At 48.2% G+C, this 27,034-nt stretch overlaps 1 protein-coding gene across 1 annotated transcript in view; it reads right to left on the bottom strand.

The window, feature by feature from the left end:
• The window catches only part of LLGL1 (LLGL scribble cell polarity complex component 1), an 81,254-nt gene extending 58,518 nt beyond the window's left edge, over nucleotides 1–22,736 (bottom strand). The window contains exon 1 of the mRNA XM_080981322.1: nucleotides 22,278–22,736. Coding sequence (XP_080837448.1) covers nucleotides 22,278–22,496 — 219 coding nt within the window. The 5' untranslated portion in view covers nucleotides 22,497–22,736. The remainder of the gene's footprint in view (nucleotides 1–22,277) is intronic.
• Nucleotides 22,737–27,034: the final 4,298 nt, after the last annotated feature.

The raw sequence follows: 27,034 nt of genomic DNA, 5'->3' as shown, positions 1-27,034 counted from the left end.
ACGCACCAGACCACAAGACACACCTAGTTTTTGGAGGAGGAAAACAAGAAAAAAAATATTCTGAATCTCAGAAGCCAGAACAGCAAGAGGGATCACTGCGCAATGAAAGCAGCAATCCCTCTTGCTGTTCTGGCTTCTGGGATAGCTGTGCAGCCTGCATTCGCTCCATAAGACGCACACACATTTCCCCTTACTTTTTAGGAGGGGAAAAGTGAGTCTTATAGAGCAAAAAGTACAGTAATTCATGTATTGCTTCAGGAGTTTTATATTTTGTATATAAATTGCACTGCAGGAGGTACATGGCCCTTGGGTTCCTTCCAACTCTTGCTATTCCACAATTAGAATGCAGAACGAGAAGCAAGAATTAGAAGTTTATATACGTATGTGTTACACACACACACACACAGAGTTCCCCTGCCATAGAAACACTGCATATCGCAAAGGTAATCTGCAGAATCCTCTTGTTCATCTCAAGAAAGGCGGTGGCTGGGCCCATACAGATCCCATCACTCTGCGCATGCTCCAAAGACATGCACAAGAGCCCAATCACAGGAGGGGATTCATCAGTCCAAGGGCCACCTCTTGTTCAAAGGCAACCTTCCAGGGGCCGCAGACCAGTGGTGGGTGGAGCCAGAGACAAAAGTGGGTGGGGAAACACATGCAAATGGGACCATTGTAGAGTAGGCTAGTTTTAAGACACACTCACAGACTCTTTTCTATCCTCCATTTAAATGTGGCCTAGGCCAGGCCAATGTTTGCATAGCTGCCCAGAGTAGCTGCAACCCAGTTGGATGGGCGGGATGCAAATAAAATTTATTATTATTATTATTATTTATTATTATTATTATTATTACTCTGTCTATGGCCCCATCTGCACGATATACTTAAAAGCATCATCATACCACTTTAGGCCCTTATGGCTCCCCTCAGAAAAAATTGGGTACGGCCATTTGTTGAGGGCTATGGGCTTGTTTAGGAGACCCCTATTCCCCTCACGGAGCAACCATTCCCAGAATTCCCTGGGAAACTCAGAGTGGTTTTAACAGTCAGCCCCTCTTCCCAGGGAATTCTGGGAACTGTCTTCTGTGTAAGGGGAATAAAGGTCAACTCTCAGCACCCTTTACAAACCACATTTCCCAGAATCCTTTGGGGGAAGCCATGCCTTTTCAAAGTCGTGGTATTTCAAATGTATACGGCACGGAGATGGCCTCAGCACCAAGGCAACTTTCTTTGTCCCTCAGGCCCCATCTCAGCCCCCCAACCAAGGCCGCTTTGGTGGGCTCCCTTTAGCAGCCAAGAGCTGGGTTCGAGCAGGTTAAAGAGAGCCAAGCCAGCCCACGCAACGCAGGTGGGAAGGCCCTCTCCAACTTTTATCCGGGCTCCTGGGAGGAGACGCTCGAGGGCGGCCAGAAAGGAGGAACAGATTAATATTTTTAAAATATATAAAAATTGGCCGAGAGCTCGGCGCAAAGCAGCCACTCCTTCCTCATCTCCCCAGAGAACATTTTCAGCCAAGGGCTGCATTATTATTTTTCTCCCTTCCTTGGACCCGACAGACAAATGAATCTTTTCAGCCAATTCCAGCTTCGCGTCTCTCGGGCTCAGAGGTCAATGCGAGCGAACATTCAGAGGAGAGAGGAAGGCAGGGAGAGAAAGAATCTGCATATATATATATGGAAAAGGCTATCAAGCAGTTGAGTTTCCAGCTTCCTCTCCTTGCTCGGCCCCCACAGCAGACCACACAGAAAATGAAGCCAGGGTGCCCTGACAAGGAGGCCTCTCCCCACGGCGCAAAAGCAGGAGGCGGCAGAAAAGAGAAATCCAACATGGCCCTGGCTAAGTTGCAGAAGGGAGCTGAGCAAAGGAATGATCCCGGAGCAACGGGGAGGCCATGCTGGACACCTGCCAGCTTGCAAAACAAAGAGGGGCTTACATTTTCTTCCACCTGGAAAAAGGAAGCCAGAACAAAGAGGTTGACCAAAGCTCGTGTTTCACGTTCTCCACCCAGGTAGAACCGCAGAATCACACCGACTTGGCTCACGGAGAAGCGGGCAGGGAATCCTTTTCAGCCAGAGGGCCGCATGGCCTTCTGGGGGCCACGTGCAAGTGGTGGGTGGGACCGGAGCAATGAATGCTAGCTTTCCCTTTGTACAATAGGCTAGCTCAGGCATAGGCAAACTTGGTCTTCCAGATGTTTGGGGACTACAATTCCCATCATCCCTGACCACTGGTCCTGTTAGCTAGGGATGATAGGAGTTGTAGTCCCAAAACATCTGGAGAGCCAAGTTTACCTATGCCTGGGCTAGCTTCTATACACACAGAGAGATATAGTGCTCTGGTTACGTACTTAATTCCTTCCAGAGGCCCATTCTTAACCTGAAACTGTTCTTAACCTGAAGCACCACTTTAGCTAGTGGGGCCTTCCGCTGCTGCCACACCTCCAGAGCACGATTTCTGTTCTCATCCTGAAGCAAAGTTCTTAACCCGAGGTACTATTTCTGGGTTAGCGGAGTCTGTAACCTGAAGCGTATGTAACCCAAGGTACCACTTTACACTCTATCCCATGGGTAGGCAAACTAAGGCCCAGGGGCCGGATCTGGCCCAATCGCCTTCTAAATCCGGCCCACGGACGGAGCGGGAATCAGCGTGTTTTTACATGAGTAGAAAGTGTCCTTTTATTTAAAACGCATCTCTGGGTTATTTGTGGGGCACAGGAATTCGTTCATTTTTTTCCTCCAAAATATAGTCCGGCCCCCCACAAGGTCTCAGGGACAGTGGACTGGCCCCCTGATGAAAAAGTTTACTGAGCCCTGCTCTATCCTCTATCCAGGCAAGCAAGAGGCTTGTGACTCCTGCATTGTAAGGGGTTGGACTACATGGCCATTGAGGTCCCCCATAAAATGAAAGTTCTAGGGTTCCACGTTCAGAGCTCAAGCAGATCAGAGCTTAACAAACTTGGGAATGGTTTACCTACGAGATCGCCTTACCCCACAGGTGCCCACTCAACCACTTCGACTGGTGGAATTGGAACTACTATAAGCGCCACATAACACCCATTCCACCTTTGTAAGAACTTGGGCGTCTGCACTTTGGAACTCCCTGCCCATTGACATAAGGCAGGCACCTCCACTGTACGCTCTTCGGAGCCTGTTAAAAACATATTTCCCCCCCCCCCCCCCGACAAGCCTGAGGCTCTTAATCTGAAGGTCGTGGGTTTGAGCCCCACGTTGGGCAAAAGATTCCTGCATTGCAGGGGGTTGGACTGGATGACCCTCAGGGTCCCATCTCTACAATTCTGTGATGCCCAGATGATTCAGAAGTTGAGGTAATTTTAATCTCTTTTAGTATTTTAACTTTTGTATGTATTAAAGCAGGGGTGTGCATTTTCCTTGATTTCCCTGCTTGTAAACCTTCCCTTGCAAACGGCATGGAAGTTTCGTTTGGTTTTTATAATTAATCGGTGTATAAATCCTATGAAATAAATAAATAAGGGCACGTCCCAGCCGGGCAAAAAAGCCCAACGACAAAAACACACATGCTGAAGGGGCGGGGCCTGGCTAGAGTTCCTGGGGCCGGAAAAGAGAGCTCTGTGGGGCCGCATTTGGCATAACAAAGTGTTGTGACGTGGGGTTTGTGATTTCAGCTCTCCTGACATAACATGCTGGAGACAGTTCTCTAGTAACACTTCTTTATTAAAGCACAAGACTGAAGACTGGGGAGAGGAAAGCTACATTTATAGGGACAGGGAACTAGCAAGAAAGGATACATTTTGGAGGGAACAATATCAGGCAATCACAGTCCTGCCTTTTGGAGGGAACCAATAAGACAGAGGATCCAAATACAGCAGCTTAAATGAACCAATAGTAGCTGTACCCTCTGGAACCAAAAGGCAGTTACTTTACCCTAATGCAAATACAGACAATAATAATACAGATATAAAATCCTTTGACTCAATACACAACACAAAGTGAAGAACTGAACACAAAGGCAACACAAAACGTGCCATCAAGGAAATCAGGATTAAGGGAAAGGAGCATAAAAGACTGCATTGATTTTTATCCTCCTCTGCCCCCAAGGAGCTCAGCATGCCACAAAGTGCTTGTCACCTGTTCCCTCCGTACCTTGAAATCATTGGCTGAAATAACGCAATTAGAATGTTAGATTGCTTTCGGAATGTTTTCAATGATGTTGTTTTAATTATGTGTTTGCTGTGCTAGGCTCCTTTGGGAGGAAGGGCGGTATATAAATTGAATGAACATTGGTAATAATATTTTTAAAAGCACCACAACCCTGCGAATTAGATTAGAGAGAAAAAGGGTGACAACCCCAATGGCAGAGTAAGGATTTGAACCCAGGTCTCCTGACAGACACTACACAGGCTACCAATTCTTTTGCTTTCGGGAGTCACGAGGCAGCAAGATCCTCCTCGGACGAGACTGCGAAAAACAAAGATCTGGAAGCCGTGTCCAGCTGCTCCTCTGGCTCCCATAATTGCTACGACTCTTTCACCCCCTCCTTCCCTCCAAATTTATTTTTGCTTTGGGCATCTTCAGGCTGCTGTTCAGGACGAAGGCAACGCTGCGCAAAATTACGACACAGTTTAAAAATAAAACACAGGATACAATTATCGGGATTTCAATAAGCAACCTGCAACACCTATACTTTAACGAACCACTCAGCCAACCATTTCTCACAGTTCCAAACCAGCAGAAAAAGAGCCATTAATTGAGAGAACTAAACAGCTTATCACTTAGGTCACCAGACAGTACCTTGCAAGCTCTGCAAATTGCATTTGTAAACAGGGGCTGATTTTGCATTGTGTGTGCACGTGTGTGTGTGTATGCAGACAGACATACACCCAAGACAGACACATTCCTCAAGAAGCAGATTTATACAAGCAGGCCACACTACCTAGCTGGGACGAGGAACCTGCGTCTCTGCAAATGATACTGGAACTCCAACTCCCATCAGCCCTACACAGGAAGTCCCACATCTCTGTGTCCTGCAATCGCTCCAAGTCACGCACACAACCTGCTTTGCAGTAAAGCCTTGTGGGATCAGAACGCCCCTTGGTCAAGCACGATGCTGCCCTTTCGTCCAGCTTGTTATGTACTGAAGTTCTCACCCTGGGCCAGCAGGGGGATACTGTAGATAGTTTTCACTCAGGTCCACATATGCAAATAAGGGATTGAAAGTGATGTTCAGTGATTGGATAGTTACAGAAAATGGTTACAGTTGCGTTATAGTGGAGCTCTATATAAGCAGGCTGGCTGAACCCTTCAGTTCAGTTCTGTTCAGGCCTGTGAATAAAAAAGAGCAGTTTGAAGAATCTCTGTGTCGTCTGATATGTTCACCCACAACTTAACACAGCTCATCTCTCTTAAGTTGCAAGGGCCACAGGCTTAAGATCACGGGCAGGATCCAATGTCCTGCACTGGCACGAAACAAGAGCACTCGGGTTGTCAAGTTACGAATCCCAGCGTACGGCTTCCAACAGAGAAACCAAGCTGAGCGGCTCGCAGTCTTAGATGCTCTGAAACAAGAGTGGGGAAGCTGGTGGCCCCTAGGTTTCTCTCTTTGGCCCCAGGGTCTCCCAAGGCCACTCCCCCTCTCTCCAGGACACGCCCCCTCACAGACCCTGCTCTGCACCCTCCTCTATCCCTTTGCCTGGCTAGGAGGGGGTCCTTGAACTGAGAAAATGCCTCGTTTGCCTGTATGGAAGATAGACTTGTGTGAGTGTGTAGAAGCACAGGTGGATTGCACCCTTCTGTGCAAAGGGAGGAGTCACACCCATTGCCCTGCCCACTTTTGCATCTGGCCACACCCACTTTTTTACCTCTGGCCCCAGACACCGCTGGCAAACGGCCCCTGGAAACTCATCCACGAAAGAGCAAAGAAAAAGAGTCCACCTTCTCTACCAAAGGCTGTATCCTGGCAAATCAGGAAGTCCAAACAGATTCAGGGAGCTGCTTATGTCAACTTAGGCTAGTTTTGTCTACACTGACTGGCAGTGGCTCTTTGGGAAATTGGGAGGCAGGATCATTCCCATCTGCTGTAGCCCAGTCTCTTTCTAAGGAGAGACTGCAGGGATTGAACCTGGCACATTCTGCCGCAGAGCTACAATCTCTCGCCCCCTTTTCCATCTGCTGGAGAGAAGTGAAGAATGTCCCCCATTTCAAATCCAAGGCCCACTTCACCAGAACCTAAAAGAAATACTTTTAAATATAGACACATATCATGCGAATCAGTCACAGGGCTGCATTTGTGTCGCTCTCTCCCTTTAAAGCACATCCAAAACATGTTCTTTCCCGCAAAGAATTCTGGGCATTGTAGTTTACTATTCCCAGAAATGGGCAGTGAACTACAGCGCCCAGAATTCTTTGAGAGACAGGATGGTTTCGAATGTGTTCATAGGGCCCCTGCCCAAAAAGGAAAAAGGAAAACCCACTGAACAGACAGAACAGCTTTGAGATCTTCGTTCATCGCAGGAAAAGAGAGATAGCCGTGGTTTGTTTGTGCTTCTTTCAGTGTTTACCCATCTTTGCATGTGGGGTTTGTTATTATTTTCTCAGATGCTTCTCTAACACAGAGCTACAAATGCCAACCGGGAGAGTCATGGCTGTTTTGTCAGCTCACCAGGGTTGTGACCGGGCGGAAAGCCTCAGAGGATGGGTCAACCCTCGCCACGAGAGGATCACGGTACAGGGGAAGGCAGAGGAGGCAATATCAGACATGCTTTTCTCCAGGCAAGCTTTGAACAAACAAGGGAGAGCCAGCCAGGATCCTATGGATCAGGAAAGACCAGCAGTCAGAAATGGCCGCTTCCTTAGGTCACACCAGCCTCATGCATCTAAAGGACATTTGTCCCACTTCTTTAACTGTCAAAGCTTCTCCCAAAGAACCCTAGGATCTGTAGTTCGTTAAAGGGGCTGGGAATTATAGCACTGGGAGAGGTAAAACTACAGTTCCCAGGGTTCTTTGGGGGAAGCCATTACTACTTTAAAAACAAAAGGAATAACATGTTTTAAATCAGGCATAGGCAAACTCGGCCCTCCAGATGTTTTGGGACTACAACTCCCATCATCCCTGACCACTGGTCCTGTTAGCAAGGGATGATGGGAGTTGTAGTCCCAAAACATCTGGAGGGCCGAGTTTGCCTATGCCTGTTTTAAATCTATAGTGTGGATGGGACCCTGCTCTGTTGGGGGCAGTGCAGTTTTCCTTCCAAAGAGCTATCTGACTCAGGTTTTGGAATGGGGTGACCATGTGCTCCTTTGGGGGCTGTCGTAAGGCCTCCACCCCACTGAAACAGATCATACCACCCTACTTCTTTGAGAAAATGGTCCCCTGTGTTCGTTCCCCAATATGCATTTGATCTGGACAACTCAGAAATTGCTGTGTGTCTTAGATGGGCGCCCCAGATGCTGAAGACTCCAAACTTCAAACCGCTCAGATAGACTGCTCCTGCCTCTTGCTGCTCTACTGCTCGACCGGACGCAGCTAGCCAGAGTTGCAAGCATGTCTCTCAACCACCAATATTCTATGCTTTTGTGAGCTTTTACCCTGCAGTACTGCAGATTCGGAGGCAGTAAGAAACCCCCAACTAATCCAGCCTTTGCCAATAGGGTGCCCTAGTACAATCCAAATCACCTGGAGAGGGCACTATAGGGTGGGAAAATCTAATACTATTCACCAGGAGAGAGTGTCCCAAGCAAGAGACCACCAATGAATGGATTCTGCTTCTCCCGCGAAGCTAAAAAAACCGGCAAGAGTCCATTTTGGCTGGTGACTCACAAGCTTCATGGGTGGCTATTACACAGGTCAATATCTGCGCTGCCCCTTCTTGTACGAAGTGCCCCTCTGCCTGGCCTGCTGCCCACTCTAAGTCTCCAAGAAGCATGTGTCCAGATCTTTCAACCCACCAGATTGGGGAAACAATACACACACGTGCTTAGACAAAAACAGGGCACCAATTCAATCAGTTCTCAATATGCGGCATGGTCTCAGATGCCCACTCTGCCACTCTTGAGGACAAAAGTGGAGGGGCCCGAGGGAAGAGCAGCTGCTTGGAATTCAGAAGGTCCCAGGTTCTCCTACCACCACCAAGAAATTTTAAGTTGTAAAGAAAATACTCCAATTTTTAAATTTTTTTAAAGATTAAAAAAACCTAATCTAAATAAAAACACAAACCAACAGGAGGAAAGGGGGGGGAGAGAAAGAAGAAAAACAGTTGGGGGACTTCTGATTCTTTGTCTGTCAGGTATATATAGAAAGGTATTCAAAACATCAACTCCGAATACAGCACCCAGCAATTCCACTTTGTATAAACCAGTATCTTCTCCAATCCTCAAATTCAGGTATCATAAGTTCATTTCCTTTTTCACACAAAAAGTCTATAAGGGGTTTCTAATCTTTAGTAAATATTGACAATGATTTTTCTCTGATTAAAAACGTCAACGCCATCTCAGCCAAGTCCAATAATTTTAACAACCAGTCCTCCACCGTAGATAATGATGTATCTTTCCATATAAAAGTCTCGCCGCTGTGATCATGTATTGAAATACAGTCGTACCTTGGTTTTTGAACAGCTTCTCGAACATTTTGGCTCCTGAACGCCGCAAACCTGGAAGTGAGTGATCCTGTTTTCAAACGATTTTTGGAAGCTGAACATTCGACAGGGCTTCCGATTGGCTGCAGGGGCTTCCTGCAGCCAATCAGAAGCCGCGCTTGGGTTTCCAAACGTTTTGGAAGTCAAACAGACTTCTGGAACGGATTCCGTTTGACTTCCGAGGTACGTCCCAGGTTAAATAACTACCATCTCCAAGTAAAAGCAACCCCTTCCCGAACCAGGAAGAGAAGAGACGGTTCTCCACCTGAATGCATATAAAATTGCTTAGCTAACTTATTATCAAAGAATACATATAAACCAGCCTAAGAGATTTATGGAATAATTGGTATTTTGCGTTTCATTTCGTAACAACGAGTTCAATGCTAATGTCCAACCTTATGAAGCTTTTGACCTGCTGTAACATTCTGAACATTTCTTTATGGCCTTCATCTTTGATTTATTTTGTTTATTCACACATAAATGCTAGGGGGGGGAAACCCACAAATTTAAAAATAAGCCAGGGACGTTCCTCCTACTTTGAACGACAACATACAATGTTGAGCACAACATCTTTAATGAACAGGCAGCAGCACGGCTTTCAAACAGGACTGGAGAAAGGAGTTTCGGAAATAGAAAGCCCTAGAAAGAGAGCTTAGCCAAGCCAGCACATCGCTTGCCTTTTCCAATCAGGCTCCACATTCCACATTGCAAGAGACAAAGTCAGAAGAAATCAGCAGTACCAGGAGAGCCACGCGGGAGAGATTCCCTGAGCAAGGGAGCAGAGATGTAATCTGACACATCAACGCAGATTTTTTCCTGGGCTTGGTGGGGTGCCAGGCCACTGGAGCGGGGTGGCATTTGAGGGTCTAAAGCAGGCATGTACAAAGTCTGTTTGGGGGGCCTAATCCGGCCCACCGTCCGGTTTAATCCGGCCCCTGTGGCGGGGTAAAATCCTAAAAAAAACCAGAACAACTTCAACCCTTAAAAAAGGTTAACAACAACTTTGGTTGGCCCTCACAGCCCTTCACTTCCATCAAATCTGGCCCTCTTTGTAAAAAGTTTGGATACCACTGTTCTAAAGCATGGGTAGGCAAACTAAGGCCCGGGGGCTGGATCCAGCCCAATCGCCTTCTCAATCCGGCCCGCAGACGGTCTGGAAATCAGCGTGTTTTTACATGAGTAGAATGTATCCTTTTATTTAAAATGCATCTCTGGCTTATTTGTGGAGCCTGCCTGGTGTTTTTACATGAGCAGAATGTGTGCTTTTATTTAAAATGCATCTCTGGGTTATTTGTGGGGCATAGGAATTCGTTCATTCCCCCCCCCACACACAAAATATAGTTCGGCCCCCCCACAAGCTCTGAGGGACAGTGGACCAGCCCCCTGCTGAAAAAGTTTGCTGACCCCTAGTCTAAAGCATCTCATCTTGGAATTTCTCGTTCCCAAATGTTTAAAGGAAGGGTGCAGCGGGCTAGGGCAGATTAAGACAGCTACATTCCCCCCCCCCCCCAGCACATCTATTCTGCAAGAATCAGGCAAACTTACAAATACACAGAGGCATGTGATACAGGACCCACACAGGTTGTCCCAAGTGTCACAAAGTCATCACGACTGGGCAATCGCAGGGGCGATGGCGCAGATATTTTATCAGAACCCTTGTAAAAACTTTAAAGACAATAGCAGTGGGATGAGAAGCACTAGAAACCACATCAGTTGCCCCTTTGTAGAGATGAGGAGGCAGCAAAATCCCCAGCACTTAATTTTTCCGCAGGAAAAAAATCTCCGTTTCGCAGAGTTTGTGAACGGGTGCCGGCTGCAAACAAATATCCACCAACTGTTTACTAAATGCAAGTAAAACAAACATGCTAGATGAGATACGCTCTAGGGTAGGCGTGACTCCCCCCCTTTCCTTCTGAGCAAATTTACAGTGGGCAAAAGCAAAAGTGGGCAAAACAAGGAATCCCCCCCCCCCTTCCTACAGAAGGCTAGTTTCTACACACACCTCTCCAGGCAAGGGAGAGAGACCTTATCGAAATTCAAGGACACATTCCGAGAAAAGTTTCAGCCCTGTGAAGTTTATCACTGGATGTCCCTGAACCCCAAACACCTGGAAGAAGGCACATTACGGAAGGTGTCTATAGGAACTGCACCCAATTGCAGCGACTTACAGTAAGAAAAGCCTCTTTGGACTGTTGTTGTCAGGTAATCTTCAGTTTGCCTCCCAGAAACAATCTCCGGGATTAATTAGCATCAGAAGACAAACACACACTTGCCCCTTGCTTTGATTTAACTCTATCCAGTTGGAGTTCAGCCCTGGCTCACGATAAAACCAGGCGAGTTTTTGCTCTATCCCAGAGACACTTATTTTTAAAGGGTTGGTGTTTTTTTAATATCCTCATTCTGCATTGGTACAGAGCTTCTCTCCCTCTCATATAACACTAAAACTCAAGGTCACCCAGTGAGATCAACAGGCAGATGTTTTCAAAGTGAAGAAGCTCTACCACTGCATAGCTTGTGGGACTCCCTGCCACAGGATATGGCGATGACCATTGGTTTGGGTGGCTTTAAGCAGGTGTGTCTGGGGAAGGGCCACAGCTCAGGGGCAGAAAATGCAAGTGGTCTCAGGTTCGAATCCCCAGAATATCCCCCGCCTGCAACCCTAGTCAGCTGCTGCCAGCCAGTGATGGACTAATGTGCCTGGCTCAGCGTCAAGGCAGCTTCCCACAGCACAGACACTGATTAGCCATGATGGCTAAGTGCATGGTAGGCAAACTAAGGCCCAGGGGCCGGATCCGTCCCAATTGCCTTCTAAATCCGGCCTGCAGACCATCCAGGAATCAGCGTGTTTTTACATGAGTAGAATGTGTCCTTTTATTTAAAATGCATCTCTGGGTTATTTGTGGGGCCTACCTACTGTTTTTACATGAGTTCATTCCCCCCCCCAAAAAATCTAGTCCGGCCCCCCACAAGGTCTGAGGGACAGTGGATCGGCCCCCTGCTGAAAAAGTTTGCTGACCCCTTTCTAAGCGGAACCTCCAAGGACAGAGGCATTCTACCTCTCAACAGCATTTTCCAGGAAGCATCTGGATGGCCACTGTGGGAAATGGAATTATGGGCTGGAGACACCTATTGCCCCAATTTCAGCAGGTGACCCTGCTGTATCCCTGCCTTAATAGCCACTGAACAACACACTCAACCCCCAAGGCAAGGTTGGGATGGCAGGAATTTATCCATCAGGGCAGAACAAGAGAGCAACCTCGGGAAAGCTCTTCTGGGTCTGGGCACTTGGGCCTCACACATTCTTTAAACTAGTTTTTGCTCTCCCACGGCACCGCCAATTCTTCCTCAGCACACAGCCTGGGGATGTCTGAATGAGATGGGGTGCCTGAGAAGGTTTGGATGTTGCTTTCGAGATCCAGGCTCCCCCAAACTTGATCGGAAAAGCAGCAACAGAGAGTTGTGATGGTAGGGCAATTCTTGTGCGTTTCAGCTCAGGACAGGCAACGCCTCCTTCTCAAGTCCCTCCGCTGGCTCCCTAAACTGCTCCAGTGGTGTAGTGGTTAGAGCAGTGGTTCCCAAAAGGTGTGGCAGGAGAGGATGGCAATGTGGCCAGAAGGTTCAGGGACAATCCAAGAATCATTTAAACATTTCAGTGCAGTGCAGTATGTAGTCACAGAGTTGAAAGGGACCCTAACAATCATCTAGTCCAGGCATCCCCAAACTCGACCCTCCAGGTGTTTTGGGACTACAATTCCCATCATCCCTGACCACTGGTCCTGTGTGCTAGGGATGATGGGAGTTGTAGTCCCAAAACATCTGGAGGGCTGAGTTTGGGGATACCTGATCTAGTCCAACCCCCTGCAATGCGAGAATACGCAGCTGTCCCATCCGGGGATCGAACCTGCAACCTTGGCATTATCAGCCCCACGCTCTAACCAAATGAGCCATAGTATCAAAACATTTCTTTTAATTTGCAGAATATGGCTAGATAGTCCAGAGCACTGGCTCTTCTTCTACAGTTCTCCACGGCATGTTGTTGTGAACAGCAATTGTCAACACTGACAAATACAAAAGAACAGAAAAGAGAAAGATTTCTTGGTGTCAATGGGGAGATGAGAGTTTGTTTGCCTCCAATTAGACCTTGTAGGAATGAGATCACCCGGCAAAATCAAGCCCACGCCTCTCGCTGAGTTTGTACACAAACTTAAGGCACATAGGCAAGCAGCTCATTTATAATTATATCTTGGGAATGACTCATGTTCTTACGTAGCTGCATTGTTTTATATCTTCTGCATGTCCTATGATCATGTTATAAAGTAGTTCTGTCCTACATTGTAAATCAAGCACTGCTAGGTTCCTGTTCTTTTTTGTTCTCCAATTTTTGTCCTTACCAATACAATCGTACCTTGGAAGTTGAACGTAATCTGTTCCGGAAGTCCGCTCAACTTCCAAAATGTTCAGAAACCAAATTGTGGGTTCGGATTGGCTGCAGGAAGCTCCTGCAGCCAATCGGAAGCCATGGAAGCCCCGAATGACGTTTGGCTTTCAGAAATCGTTCGAAAACCAGAACACTCACTTCTGGGTTTTGATTGTTCAGGAGCCGATTTGTTCGGGAGCCAAGGCATTTGAGATCCAAGGTACAATTGTATGAGATTCAGTGTAGCGCGAATTTCAGAATTTTTTATTCTGAAAGCATAGCCCAGAGAAAAAAGTTTGAGAGCCACTGGGTTAAAGTGTCAGACTGAGACCTGGGAAAGATCGGGGTTCTGATCTCCACTCCTTGAACCAGCCACCAACCATCAACTTATGCTATCCCCACCCCACAGGGTTGTTGAGAGGATGACATAAGGGAAGAGATCCCCCTGCGTCACCCTGAGCAACTTGGAGAAAAGGCAGAATATAAATGCAATCAAGAAACACAGAATTGCCCATCTCTATACTCAGAGCTTTCCTGCCAACCCAGCAGTTCGAAAGCACGCCAAAGTGCAAGTAGATAAATAGGTACCACTCCGGCGGGAAGATCAATGGCGTTTCAGTGCGCTGCTCTGGTTCGCCAGAAGCGGCTCACTCATGCTGGCCACATGACCTCCGAAGCTGCACACCGGCTCCCTCGGCCAGTAAAGTGAGATGAGCACAGCAACCCCAGAGTCGTCCGCGACTGGACCTAATGGTCAGAGGTCCCTTTACCTTTACTCAGAGCTTGTCCTTCAAAGCTCAAATCCCCGCAACGGGGTGAGCTCCTGTTGCTTGGTCCCTGCTTCTGCCAATCTAGAAGTTCGAAAGCACATCAAGTGCAAGTAGATAAATAGGTACCACTCCGGCGGGAAGGTAAACGGCGTTTCTGTGCGCTGCTCTGGTTCACCAGAAGCGACTTAGTCCTGCTGGGCATATGACCCGGAAGCTGTACGCCAGCTCCCTCGGCCAATAAAGCGAGATGAGTGCCGCAACCCCAGAGTCGGCCACGACTGGACCTAACAGTCAGGGGTCCCTTTACCTTTAACTCTGCTCACCCACCCAAAGATTCTGTTCTTTCCAAAGGAATCCGCCCAATTCTCCCCTGCTGCCTCTTCGGCCTGTGCCCCAAACCTAATCTTTGCCCTTCGGTTTTTCCCTGCTCCCTAGATTCAAAATTATCCTAGAAAACAGACATCACCATTTCCGGAAGAACACGCACATAGGATTGCACGATGAGCATGCCTTCCCGAGAGCGTTGCTGCCCGCACTGGAAAATCCGCAACCCATCCTACCTCCCGAAATTAATATTTCCTGCAACATGTGAGCAACATACAGGCACTCTCTGTGCAGCCCACCAGGATCTGGGGAGACTCCACCCCCTCCCATCCACCCCAGGAGATCAGCCCGTAACTGGGGGAAGGTCACTGGTCTTGCACAGCTGAGCACAGAAAGCTTGGCTGCATTGGGGTTGTCAGAAGGGCAAAGTTAAAGCTTCTACTCTTACTGATCTGAACACAGTTAGCATGGGGGTTGGCGTCAGCGTATGGGAAGGGCAAAATCATGTTTCTGTCTGTTCAGAGTGTGTGTGTGTGTGTGTGTGTGTGTGTGTGTGTGTTCAGGAGTGAGCAGAGCAAGGGGACCGTAGACCCCAGCCACACACACTGCTGTGTGGCCCCCCAGACTGCTTCCATGTGGCCCTTGGAGCAAAAAGGTTGCCTGATCCACGTCTGCAGACGCCCCTTCCTGGCTGCATCCACATTGAACGTCTTCAAGTACGTAAGAGCCATGTGGATCAGGCCCATGGCCCATCTGGACCAGCATCCAGGGGCCAAACAGCTGGTTAATATTCTGCAGCCTTTTAAATGTGTTTGTGAGAAGCAGAGGTTATTGTTTTGTCGCTTTCGTTTTTAACTACAGTGGTACCTCGGGTTAAGTACTTAATTCGTTCCGGAAGTCCGTTCTTAACCTGAAACTGTTCTCAACCTGAAGCCTCACTTTAGCTAATGCGGCCTCCTGCTGCCACTGCACCGCCAGAGCACGATTTCTGTTCTCATCCTGAAGCAAAGTTCTTAACCCGAGGTACTATTTCTGGGTTAGCGGAGTCTGTAACCTGAAGAGTTTGAACCTGAAGCATATGTAACCCGAGGTACCACTGTATTTACAGTGGTACCTCTACTTACATGCCCCTCTTGTTACGTATCTTTGGGATACGCACGCGACAAACCCAGAAGTATATTTCTGGGGTTCGCCACGTGCACATGTGCAGTACAGTGGTACCTCTGGTTGCGAACGGGATACATTCCAGAGCCCCGTTCGCAACCTGAGCAGAATGCAACCCACGTCTGCGCATGTCACAATTCGCCACTTCTGCACATGCGCGTGACATCATTTTGAGCGTCTGCGCATACGTGAGCGGCGAAACCCAGAAGTAACCCTTTCCGGTACTTCCAGGTCACCACGGGACGCAACCTGAAAACAGTCAACCTGAAGCAAACACAACACGAGGTGTGACTGTAATGCTCTATCGTGCGGCACGCATGCGCAGCAGCGCTCTATCGCACCATGTGCAGAACAGGCACCTCCGGTTGTGGAAACCTCGGGATCCGACCGAAGCTCCGGAACGGATCCCATCCGCAACCGGAGGTACCACTGTACTTGTATTTTATCCTGTGAACGACCCAGAGATCTTGTGCCAAAGGGCGGTATATAAATCTAATGAATAAAAAACAGTAAATAAATAAAATTCAAATGCAAGAGCAACTCTCCCCTCCTGTGGTTTCCAGCAACTGGTATTCAAAAGCATCGCTGCCTCTGACTTCAAAGCTCAGAGCATAGCCGTCCCGGCCAGCAGCCCTCGACAGCCCTCTGAATTGGTCCAATTCTCTTTTAAAGCCATTCAAGTTGGAGGCCATCTATGCCTCAAGTGGGAGGGAGTTCCACAGTTTTAACGACGCACTGTTGCGTGAAGAAGGGCTCTCTTTTATCTGCCCCAAATCGTCCAACATTCAGCTGTGCTTTGGATGCCCCCGGAGTTCTGGTGTTAGGAGAGAGGGAGAAAAACTTTCATCTCCCCGCCTCCTCCGTTTATGAACTTCTATCATGTCACCTCACATACCCAGGATTAAATTTATGCGCCGAGAGGCCCCCAGAGCCTCCAAATTAAGAAGAGCTCATTGTCCTCCATCACTGGGCCATCTGCCTGCTCTCCTCGCCACACAGATGTTTATGGCGAAGAAGCAGCCCCCTCCCCGTGGGACCAGTCAGGGGGCCTATCCAAATTAAATAAGTTTTGCCTCCCTTGCCAAAGTTCAAAACAGAAAGAGAGAAAAATGCAGGAGGATTCGGAGACCTACAGAAAAGTAAGGTTTGCCTGCCACCTTTTAAAAAATAAAACAGTTTGATTCTTGCGCATTTAACAGGTGAAACTTTTCTTGGGCTGGAGATTTTGCCATTGCTTTGCCTTCTAAATTCCTACATCCAAGGCTATGTTAGAGACAGAAGAGTAGAGATCTTAAACAAGAGAAATCATTTGGCATTATTATTATTATTATTATTATTATTATTATTATTATAATTTATATAGCATAAGAGAGGGACTTATCACAGTGGGATATTCTTCCCTTGCAAGACAGGGTCAAGCCACACAGCTTATCAGTGGTGGCATGCAGTGGTCAGACTAGGACTGGAGAGACTCGGATTCGAATCCTCACGCAGCTGCGAAGATCGTCGGGTGACTATGGGCCAGCCACTCTCTAGATTACCCTACCTTCCAGGGGGTTGCTGTGAGCATAGATGAAGGGAGAAGAGAACTTGGCATGGCCTCAGGAGCCCTGTGGAGGAAGGGCAAGATAAAAAATTCCCAGCGCATTTTGCATTTCCCAGCCCAGGTACAAAATCATTTCAGGAATATGCCTAGTTTCTTCCTCATGCAAGAAGGGAGAAATCTTATCATCGCATCCCTAAATCAGGAAATTTAGGGGGGAATTGGGGGGTGGAGAAAGAGGAGATAAGAGAGGAAATTTCCCAAGGAAAATGCAGCACTCAGTGTTAATCTGAAACGGTTAATATCCCCCTGCCTTTCTCTGTTCTGAAATCCTCTGCAAATACAGGGGGGAAGAACACAGAAGTAGACACAAAGGTAGAAGAGATTGCGAGATATTTACCTAGAGAGCATAAGCACATTGATGTGCCTGGGATACCAGCTTGACGCAGTTAAGCTAAATTCTCCCCCAGCTCCTAACTCAGGCACTGAAACAGTCAAGCAGAGGCAGCCAGCAGACTCATCAAGCCTGCTCAACAAAGAAGACCAAAAGAAGGAAGATAAAGATAGACTGTAAATCAAGGATTGAGGGACGAAAGCCTCCCCTTGGAAACAGACAGAGCTGGAGATCTGAAGCAGAAGAACCGTGAGGTTTGATCTCTTTGTTGCCCAGTTGGGAGTTCAGGCAAGTAAACGAACCACTGCCCTAGCTCAGTGGCGCTAGACTAGCGCATGGGTAGGCAAACTAAGGCCTGGGGGCTGGATCCGGCCCATGGACGGTCAGGGAATCAGCGTGTTTTTACATGAGTAGAATGTGTCCTTTTCTTTAAAATGCATCTCTGGGTTATTTGTGGGGCCTGCCTTGTGTTTTTACATGAGTAAAATGTGTGCTTTTAATTAAAATGTATCTCCGGGTTATTTGTGGGGCATAGGAATTTGTTGTTCTTTTTTTTTTCTTTTCCAAAACATAGTCCAGCCCCCCACAAGGTCTGAGGGACAGTGGACCGGCCCCCTGCTGAAAAAGTTTGCTGACCCCTGCGCTACAGCAACTACCAGAGATCCTGGGTTCAATTCACAACACCTTTCCGGCCCCACCTAAGTTCATTCAAGTTCATCCAAGTAATATCGGGATTTGAAGACTGAAAAAATAATGGTTTCTAGAAGACAGAATGCTTGGATTTTAAGGAATGAATATTATATGTAGCTGCAGGAAAGAGAGCCAGAAATCCTTTTACTCTTTCTAAATTTCTTTAGTTTTTTCTCCCCCTTTCTCCCGCTGTTCTCTGTCTTTCTCAGGTCTCTTCTTATCTTTTCTGACCTAGTTTCTCTCTCTCTCTTTTAGACTAAGTAGCTGTTTTCTCTTTATTACAAAAAGATACTTTGTAATGGGCATGTATTTTTGTGAATAAGTATCAATAAATAAGTTTTTAAATGATAATAAATCAAGACCTGCCTAAAACGCCTGCAGGAGCTGCTGCCAGCCAGTGCGGGCAACGCCAGCTTGATACAGAGAGAGCCAGGGGTGGTGTTGCTGCGGTGAAAGTGCTGGACTAGAGCCCAGAAGACCCGGGTTCAAATCTCCACTCGGACATCAAACTCGCCAGGTGACCTCAGGGGCCGGTCACTCACTCTCAGCCTAACCTACCTCACAGGCTTGTTGTGAGGATAAAATGATCAGAGGGAAAAGTGCCTAGTTCCGCCTTCCGCCCCCAGAAGGAAATGTAATAAATAAATAAATAAATGAGATTAGGTGGTTTCCTGCGCAACTAGGTAATAAAACCCACCAGAAACGGACACCCGGCCTAGATATGGCTTTTTGGAATACGGCGAAAGGAAAGGAAGACAGCAAAAGAACACTGCAGGATTCACTTATACCAAATGAACAGTAAAGAGGTACAGTGGTACCTCAGGTTAAGTACTTAAATCGTTTCGGAGGTCCGTACTTAACCTGAAACTGTTCTTAACCTGAAGCACCACTTTAGCTAATGGGGCCTCCCGCTGCGGCCGTGCCACTGGAGCACGATTTCTGTTCTCATCCTGAAGCAAAGTTCTTAACCTGAAGCACTATTTCTGGGTTAGCGGAGTCTGTAACCTGAAGAGTTTGAACCTGAAGCATATGTAACCTGAGGTACCACTGTATTTACAGTGGTACCTCTACTTACATGCCCCTCTTGTTACGTATCTTTGGGATACGCACGCGACAAACCCAGACGTATATTTCTGTAACCTGAAGCGTATGTAACCTGAAGCGTATGTAACCCAAGGTACCACTGTATTGCCAACTTAAGGCGATCAAATGCCTTGACAGCATGTAAAACTAGAACAGTCATTGGTTCTGAACGAAGTTGGACCCAATAAAGAATACTGAGAAGTCGCCCAATAGGGAGCGCAGCAGACCTCTGTCTTATAAAACCAACTTGGCCTTTATCTATGTCGTTTGGCATAATTATTAATAGCCTATAAGCTAGCAGGCCTGGGAATAATTTAGCATTTTTTAAAGAGATGGGCCTGTATGACCGCTGCTTGTTCCCAAGTCTTACGGGTGGTATTTGCAAGTGAGCATGCAAATATTTACGCCACAAGGGAGCAGGTGGGCAAGAACCCCAGGCAAAACTGCTGGGAGATCCATGATCCCCAGATGATCTACCGTATTTTTTGCTCTATAACACGCACCAGACCATAACACGCACGTAGTTTTTAGAGGAGGAAAACAAGAAAAAAAATATTCTAAACAAAATAGTGGATATATGATTTTTATGGTTCATGCTGTGGCCACAGACATGTGATCTGACAGTGAGTTTGGAGTAGCCCAATGCAAAAATCCTGAGGATCCATGTGGATCCATGCTTTGTAACCATGGAGGAGGGAAGGAAGGGGAACCATGGATCCTCTGCTCACGACTGCAGCAGATCCCCCCCGCCACCCGCAGGCATTCGTTCCATAACACACACAGACATTTCCCCTTACTTTCTAGGAGGAAAAAAGTGAGTGTTTTGGTGCAAAAAATATGGTAATTATTATTATATATTTATTTATATCACCACCCTGACAGGAAGTCAAGGCAGCTTGCAGATAAAACTGAGAACAGCATTTTCCTCTCCCCGGCCCTTAATCCGGGGGAAGCGAACACTTGGCCCTCCAGGGGTTGTTGGACTACAACTCCCATCAGCCTCTGCCAGCACGGCTAGTGATCAGGGCTGGTGATGGGGATGAGAGGCCCAACATCTGGAGGGAGGTGGAGTCCCCATCCCAGCAATCAGAAGCAATTGTTACTTCTTATTTATTTGGGGGTTTTAAAAATCCACTTTAATGTAACAAAAATCCAGTGGTTTTACTTATAATAATAATAATGATGATGAAACATTCTGTAAAATTTCCTTTAAAAGGAAGCACGACTCGTGTCACATACAAAGCTGAGCAGTGTACAAAATTAAAAGTCGAAATTCCAGGAAAGCTAGGGTAGCAGAGTACAGTTTCTTCACACTTCCTGCGTATTTAGCACTGAAACCAGGGCTACACAGTTCAAAATGTGAACTTCCAAGATACAATGGATGTCTTACTTAAAGAGTTGAAGGAGGAATTAGGATGCTTGGGGGGGGGGGGAGAGAAAGTCATTTAAATAGGAGGAAAGATTCCGCTTTAAAAAACCCACAAGACGCACGCACACAAAGGGCTTTTCAGCAGACTTACGGCAAAAAGAACCTTAATTCTTTTTGCAAGTTTGGCTTCCCAGAACTGCAACGAACTATCGTTGCAAGAGTTTTATTGCTTCCATCCTTGTATAAGGAAGATGTTAAAGGGTTTGTGTGTGTTACTGCAGGTGCCCAAGGGGAGGGGAGAGGAGAAACCCCACAACATCCCAAAGGGGGGGGCAGAGAGAGAGCAAATCCAACCCCCAGTTTCTCCCTGGACCAAAATCAGAGGGCAGGACAAATGGTGGTGAAAAGGCAGGGAGCGGTTTACAAAGAATTAAGCATCATTTAGGTCTGCAAAGTAAAAAAAAGGGGGGAGGGAGGGGAAGGGGAGAGAGAGGCAGAAAAAAGATTTTGTTTTTAATCCTCTCTCATCCCAGACCAATCTTTAGAGACTAGGAGTGATGGGCTGGTGGGGTGCAGTGGGAGGGAGGGGGGATTTTGCATGAAATGCAACCCAGCAGTGCGGCGAACAACTCCTGCCAAGTCTACACACACACACACACACACACACACACACCGTTCTCTCATATACAAACTCAACATCACACTCCCGGAGCTCTGCTGAAGCAAGGATGGTGTTATTTGCAGCTTGAAGTAAATAAATAGCATTTAAAGGAAAAAGAAGCAGATCCATTCTTTGGCCAACTCCTCCCATTCGAAGGAGGAGGAGAAGGAGGAAGAAGAAGAGGCACCCTAATCTTTGCCGGGGGTGAGCGTGGGAGGAAAGGAAATCTGTGCTCACACAGGAGCAAACACAAAACAGTTGCAAGGTGCCATTCGGAGTCTTTGTTGGGTGTTCCCGAATTGCACCAAAGGGGAGACCCCTCTGGAAATTCCTTCCACGCCAAGGAGAGCAAAATTTCCTCCACAAAAGTGTCTCATCCATTCTTTCTTCTTTAACCTGACTCTTCTTTTCACATAACACGCACCCCAAAAAAACCCCCAAACACTGATCTCCATCCTGGTCCTTACTTTTGGGAACTGTTTGCACTTCAAAGGGAGAAGCTCCATTGTCTTACAAGAGCACCTTATCCAGATGCAAATGAGATTATTTGGGGGGGGGGAGAGGCATAAGGGGGGGGTGCAGCTGTTTCCATTCAAACATTTCTCTCTCTCTCTCTTTCCTCTCCCAGAGAGGGATGGCGCAAACGACACACACCACTCTTAAGTTAGCTAGCAACCAGCCTGTCCCAAACACTCCCTTTCAAAAAGGGGGGTAGATAACCGGGCACCCACTCCCCATTTTCAAAGGATGGCTCGTTGGGCTGGCCCCTCACCCCAATATTGCTACTTCCCCAGGCGGAAATCTCTCTCCCCTCCCCCAAAAGTGGGTCACAAATACACAGCCCCTCTTCCAAAAGACAACCCAAACTGATGTGCACCACCAAAGACTCTATTGGGGGTTTTTTTTGGGGGGGGAGGGTGTTTCCCAAACACCTAGCTGTGACCAACAGAACTGACCTCCACCCAAAAAATACCCCTAAAAACACCCCCCAGTTCTTCCTCTCGCTGCTTCTTTTTCCAATAGGCAGGGAGGACCCCTAACCGGGGGGGGGGGGGGAAATAAAGAGATTGAAGTCATTTGAGCCCAGGGAGATGAGGACCACCACCCCATTTCAGCAGAGGGCCGAGACCGCTTGCAAAAGTTGCGGGGCGAGCGAGGCGGACCCCAGCCCCATTTCGGGGGGAGCCCTGGCCAGGCACCCCTTGCGGTCGGTCGTGGATGGGTGGGGTGGGGGGGGGTCTTTCGGGTCTCTACCTTGTTGAAGGCGAAGAGGTCCTGCTTGATCTTCTCCCGCTGGGGGTCGTGGCCCTGGCGGCGGAAGCGAAACTTCATCATCTTGCCCGGGGGGGGCGGCGGCGGGGGGGCTCTTGGCCGAGGGGGGAACAATGCCGCGCGGGCGGCGCTTCCCCCATGCAGCAGAGGCGGCGGCGGCGGCGGCGGCAGCAGCGGCGGCGGCAGCGGCGCCCTCCGCATCCAGCAGGAGCGAGCGCGGCAGATGCGCCCAGGTTGCAACAGCGCAGAGAGGGCTGGTCCGCCGGGGAGGGCGCGAGGGAGGCAGGCAGGGGAGGGGGCGCCCGAGCGACGCCCGCCGCAGCCAATCAGAGGAGACCCCGCGGGCAGCTCGGCTGGACAATGGGCTTGGAGGGAGAGAGAGAGATAGAAACTCAGAGGAAAGCAGACGAAGGAAGGCCGGGCGGCTGCTCGCCAGCTGCTCTGAACCCCTCCCGCGCCGCCTCTCTGCGCCTGCGCAGCGGGACCGAAGCCTGCTGGGAAATGTAGTTTTTTTATATAAAAAAGTTGGGAGGGGTTTTTTTTGGTGTGTGTATGGTTTGTTGGCAGATCAAGTTGCGTACAGACGCGCCCCAAAATTTATCCAGTGAAAATACGGACGTCCTATTCCATGATGATAATAAAATGATGATAAAAATAAAAATCTGTGCTTCTAGAAAAAGAGGGGTGCCGGGACTCAGCATGAGATGGTTACAGTAAATGCCACATTTTAACCGGTGCTTTTCTTCTAGGGAAAAGGTGCGGGTACTGCGTACCCCCTGAGTACCCCCAGGGAGCACTGATCAGAATAACACTATTTCTACCCCTCTCATCTGACTGGGTGGCCCCAGCTGCTCTGGGCAGCTTCCTATATATATATATATATATATATATATATATATATATAATAAAGTATTAAACATTAAAAAACTTCTCTAAAGAGGGCTGCCTTCAGATGTTTTCTGAAGGATGTATAATTACTTATCTCCTTGACTCAGTGGTCGCATAACTCCATGCCCTCCACCATTTCTGCAGTGAAAATAGGGACATTTTATTCAATAATAATGATAATAATTTTATTATTTATACCCTGCCCATCTTGCTGGGTTGCCCCATCCACTCTAGGCAGCTTCAAAGATCTATAAAAACATTAAACATTAAAAAAAAACACCTTCCCAATACAGGGCTGTCTTCAAATGTCTTCTGAAGGTTGAATAGTTTCCTATCTCCTTGGCTTGGGGGTTACATAACTCCATACCCTCCAACATTTCTCCAGTGAAAATAGGGGCGTCAGCTCCCGTTGCTCGGTCCCTGCTCCTGCCAACCTAGCAGTTCGAAAGCACATCAAAGTGCAAGTAGATAAATAGGTACCACTCTGGCGGGAAGGTAAATGGCGTTTCTGTGCGCTGCTCTGGTTCACCAGAAGCGGCTTAGTCATGCTGGCCACATGACCCGGAAGCTGTACACCGGCTCCCTCGGCCAATAAAGCAAGATGAGCGCCGCAACCCCAGAGTCGGTCACGACTGGACCTAATGGCCAGGGGTCCCTTTACCTTTACCTTAAGGAAAAGCAGGTCATTCCAGCACCAAATCAGAAACCGGGATGGCTTCTGCAAATCCGGGACTGTCCCTGGAAAATAGGTTCTACTATTAATACTAAAACAACTACATCCACACCATAAATTCAAAGCACAATTATGCCACTTGAAACAGCCATGGCTTCCTCCAGAACCATATTTTGTTACGGGTTCTGGGAATTGTAAACAAAACTGCTCCAGTGGCCAGGTTAGCCCTGAGGGCCGCCAGTTGCCCACCTCTTTGCAATGGGCTTATTGCCTTGTCTCCTCTGCCGAAGGCTCACTTTTATTCAGCAACAAATATTATGGCATCTGCATGCTGAACCCGTAACAAAGTGTTCTCCAGGCAGTCTGCAATAAAGTCCGTCTGAAATAGCTTCCGCTGGAAGTTTGGGCCTTCAGGATTTAGCAGCCAATCCGGCACTTTGGCAGTGAGCAATGGTTGAATCAGGTTCTTCGTGTCTGCCGCGTAATCCTGCATTGCTTTCATAAACAAGATTCGTCAGATAAAGCCAGCTGGGAGTCAAAGGAGCAGGTTCCAGGTCTCTGGAGTGTGGGGTTGTTTTGCTACTGGGCAGGGCAGAGGAAGGGCTGTGGCTCAGCGTCAAAACACGTGCTTGCGTATACGGGAGGTTCCAGCCTCAAGTCCTGCCATCTCCAGCCCCGCCTGCGAGAGCCTCTGTCTAAAACAGGGGTCGGCAAACTAAGGCCTGGGGGCCAGATGCGGCCCCCCAGGCTCGTAAATCTGGCCCGTGGACCCTGCCGCCCGCTCGGTCAGTCCCCGCAGGGTGCACACCGCCTGGGAGCTCTGCGTGGATGGGCCAATGGAGCAGCTGCTGCTCATCAACAACGCCAGAGAGCGAGCGGCGCCAAGACACACTCCTGAGCGCGTGCAGAGTGCGTTCCTCCTCCAGGACCACAGCCAGCTGCAGAACCGGCTTGCAGGGTACAGTGGTACCTCAGGTTAAGAACTTAATTCGTTCCGGAGGTCCATTCTTAACCTGAAACTGTTCTTAACCTGAAGCACCACTTTAGCTAATGGGGCCTCCTCCTGCTGCCACGCCACTGCTGCACTATTTCTGTTCTCATCGTGAAGCAAAGTTCTTAACCCGAGGTAATATTTCTGGGTTAGCGGAGTCTGTAACCTGAAGTGTATGTAACCTGAAGCATATGTAACCCGAGGTACCACTGTATTTATGTTTTTCAGAATATAGTCCAACCCCCCACAAGGTCTGAGGGACAGTGGACCGAGCCCCTGATGAAAAAGTTTGCTGGTCTAAAACCTTGCAGAGACGCAGTTGGTCAGTATATACCAAGGGTGGAGAGTCCAGATATGGCCCTAGGGTCCTCTCTACCTGGCCCCCGGAAGGCTCTCCAAGCCAGCCTGTTCCCCTCCCCTCCTTGAGTGCTTTGGGCTGTCCGCACACTATGCATTTAAAGCACATATGTTCCCTCAAAGGATTCTGGACACTGTAGTTTGTGAAAGGTTTCTATGAACTGGAATTCTGAGACTCAAAATTATTTGGCAGAAAGGATGTGCTTTGGATGCATTTTAAAGGTTCAGCATGTGCACAGGAATGGAATGCGCCTTTGAAATCGAATGATGCCTCTTGCCTGGCTAGGTGTGGGCACCTGTAGAAATCCCTGGCTTTCATGTGGCTTGAATCTTGCCTATTGTACAAAGATGAGCGTCACAACTCCGGCCCAGCCCCATTTCGCCTCTGGTGCACACAATATGGAGCCAATAGTCTGGATCTGCATAGGGCAGGGTCCCCCCCCCCCCAAAAGGACAGTCATTCTTGCCTTTGAGCCAATCCCAATGAATACAGTCAGACTGATTTCCAAGTAAACATGCGACATGTTTGCACAATCCTTTGCTCTTGGACAAAATACGCAGGAGTTTGTCTTTTAAAAGCCTGGTTCAGGGGTTAAACAAGACTGGCACCTTAAAACAGGGCATATCTTAGGGGAAATCCCGCCACAGGGCGCCAAGAAGTCCCCTGAGTTAAATGGGGCTTATTTCCAAATAAGTGTGCAAATGGTTACAAGCCTTTTGCTTGGGGTAGGATGATCCTGTCTTATTTATTGCATCTATATTCCAGCTTTTCCTGCAAGGGGCCTCAGATGGCAAACATGGTTCTCTCTCTTCCTCTTCCCCCACGACAACCCTGTGAGGTAGGTTAGGCTGAGAGGCTGGAGCCCAGTGAGCTCCATGGCCGAGTGGAGATTTGAACCCTGGTCTCCCAAGTCCTAGTCAGGCACTTTCACCATTACACCACAGAAGACTGTCCTTTGTTTGATGGGCTGGGTGGTCCAAGTCTGAAAGATAAAGATGGGGCTTGACGTTGCTCATCAACACAGACTCAGAAAGCACACAGCTTCACCGCTTTGCTGAGATATACAGTATCATTCGATTTCAGGTAGGCAACCACAGCTGCACAGAGACAGGCGCAGCCTTGCTCCAGCACTGCAAAGCTGGAGACAGTGCATACATAACCTGTTGAACTTCCGCCTGCTACAGGCCACCAGGGTAGGGGAAGGAGCCTTACCAGGAAAACAAATCTTGGCAGCCGTTTGTAGCACTTAGCTGATTTAGCTGGCAAGCCAGATCTCCTTGAAAGCAAGGCGACTCTTTGAATGTGTACATTTAAAGGATCAGGGCCGCAGGTGGGGAACTGGTTCAGGCAGGGAGACTCCTTGGATTAATTGCCAAAATGCCTTGGCACCGGCTGCCGTTTTGCAAAATCCGTAGGCGTTTTGTTTATTTACCACGCGGCCTGCCTCTGCAAACTCTGATCCCTGTTCCTGACGCTGATCACAGGTTTGCCGCTTTGCCAAAACCTCTGCAACTGGTAGGGGAGAGCTTCTTCTTGTGTCCCTTTTCAGCTTTTCCAGGCTCCGAACCTCCTGAGCGATCAGAAATGGGCAAACTAGATGCAACAGGCACTGCCATCTTTCCAACCAGCCAACAGCAGCTTGGCTGCAGGAGAGCAGGAGGTGATCATATCCATCTCTGTGCTGTGGAAAAGATTCCCCTTGTTGATTTTCAGCAAATCAAGAGCATGCCAGGCCACTTTTCCTGGTTAGGTGACATCCACAGAAACAACAGCCTGCTTTCAGTAATGCCTCCTGAATGGCTCATGTACCTTTAACTGGAGGTGAAGCT

Source organism: Podarcis pityusensis (assembly GCF_964106645.2).
Source record: "Podarcis pityusensis genome assembly, chromosome: 14".
Classification (NCBI taxonomy): domain Eukaryota; kingdom Metazoa; phylum Chordata; class Lepidosauria; order Squamata; family Lacertidae; genus Podarcis; species Podarcis pityusensis.
This window is presented reverse-complemented; position numbering and strand designations above follow the sequence as displayed.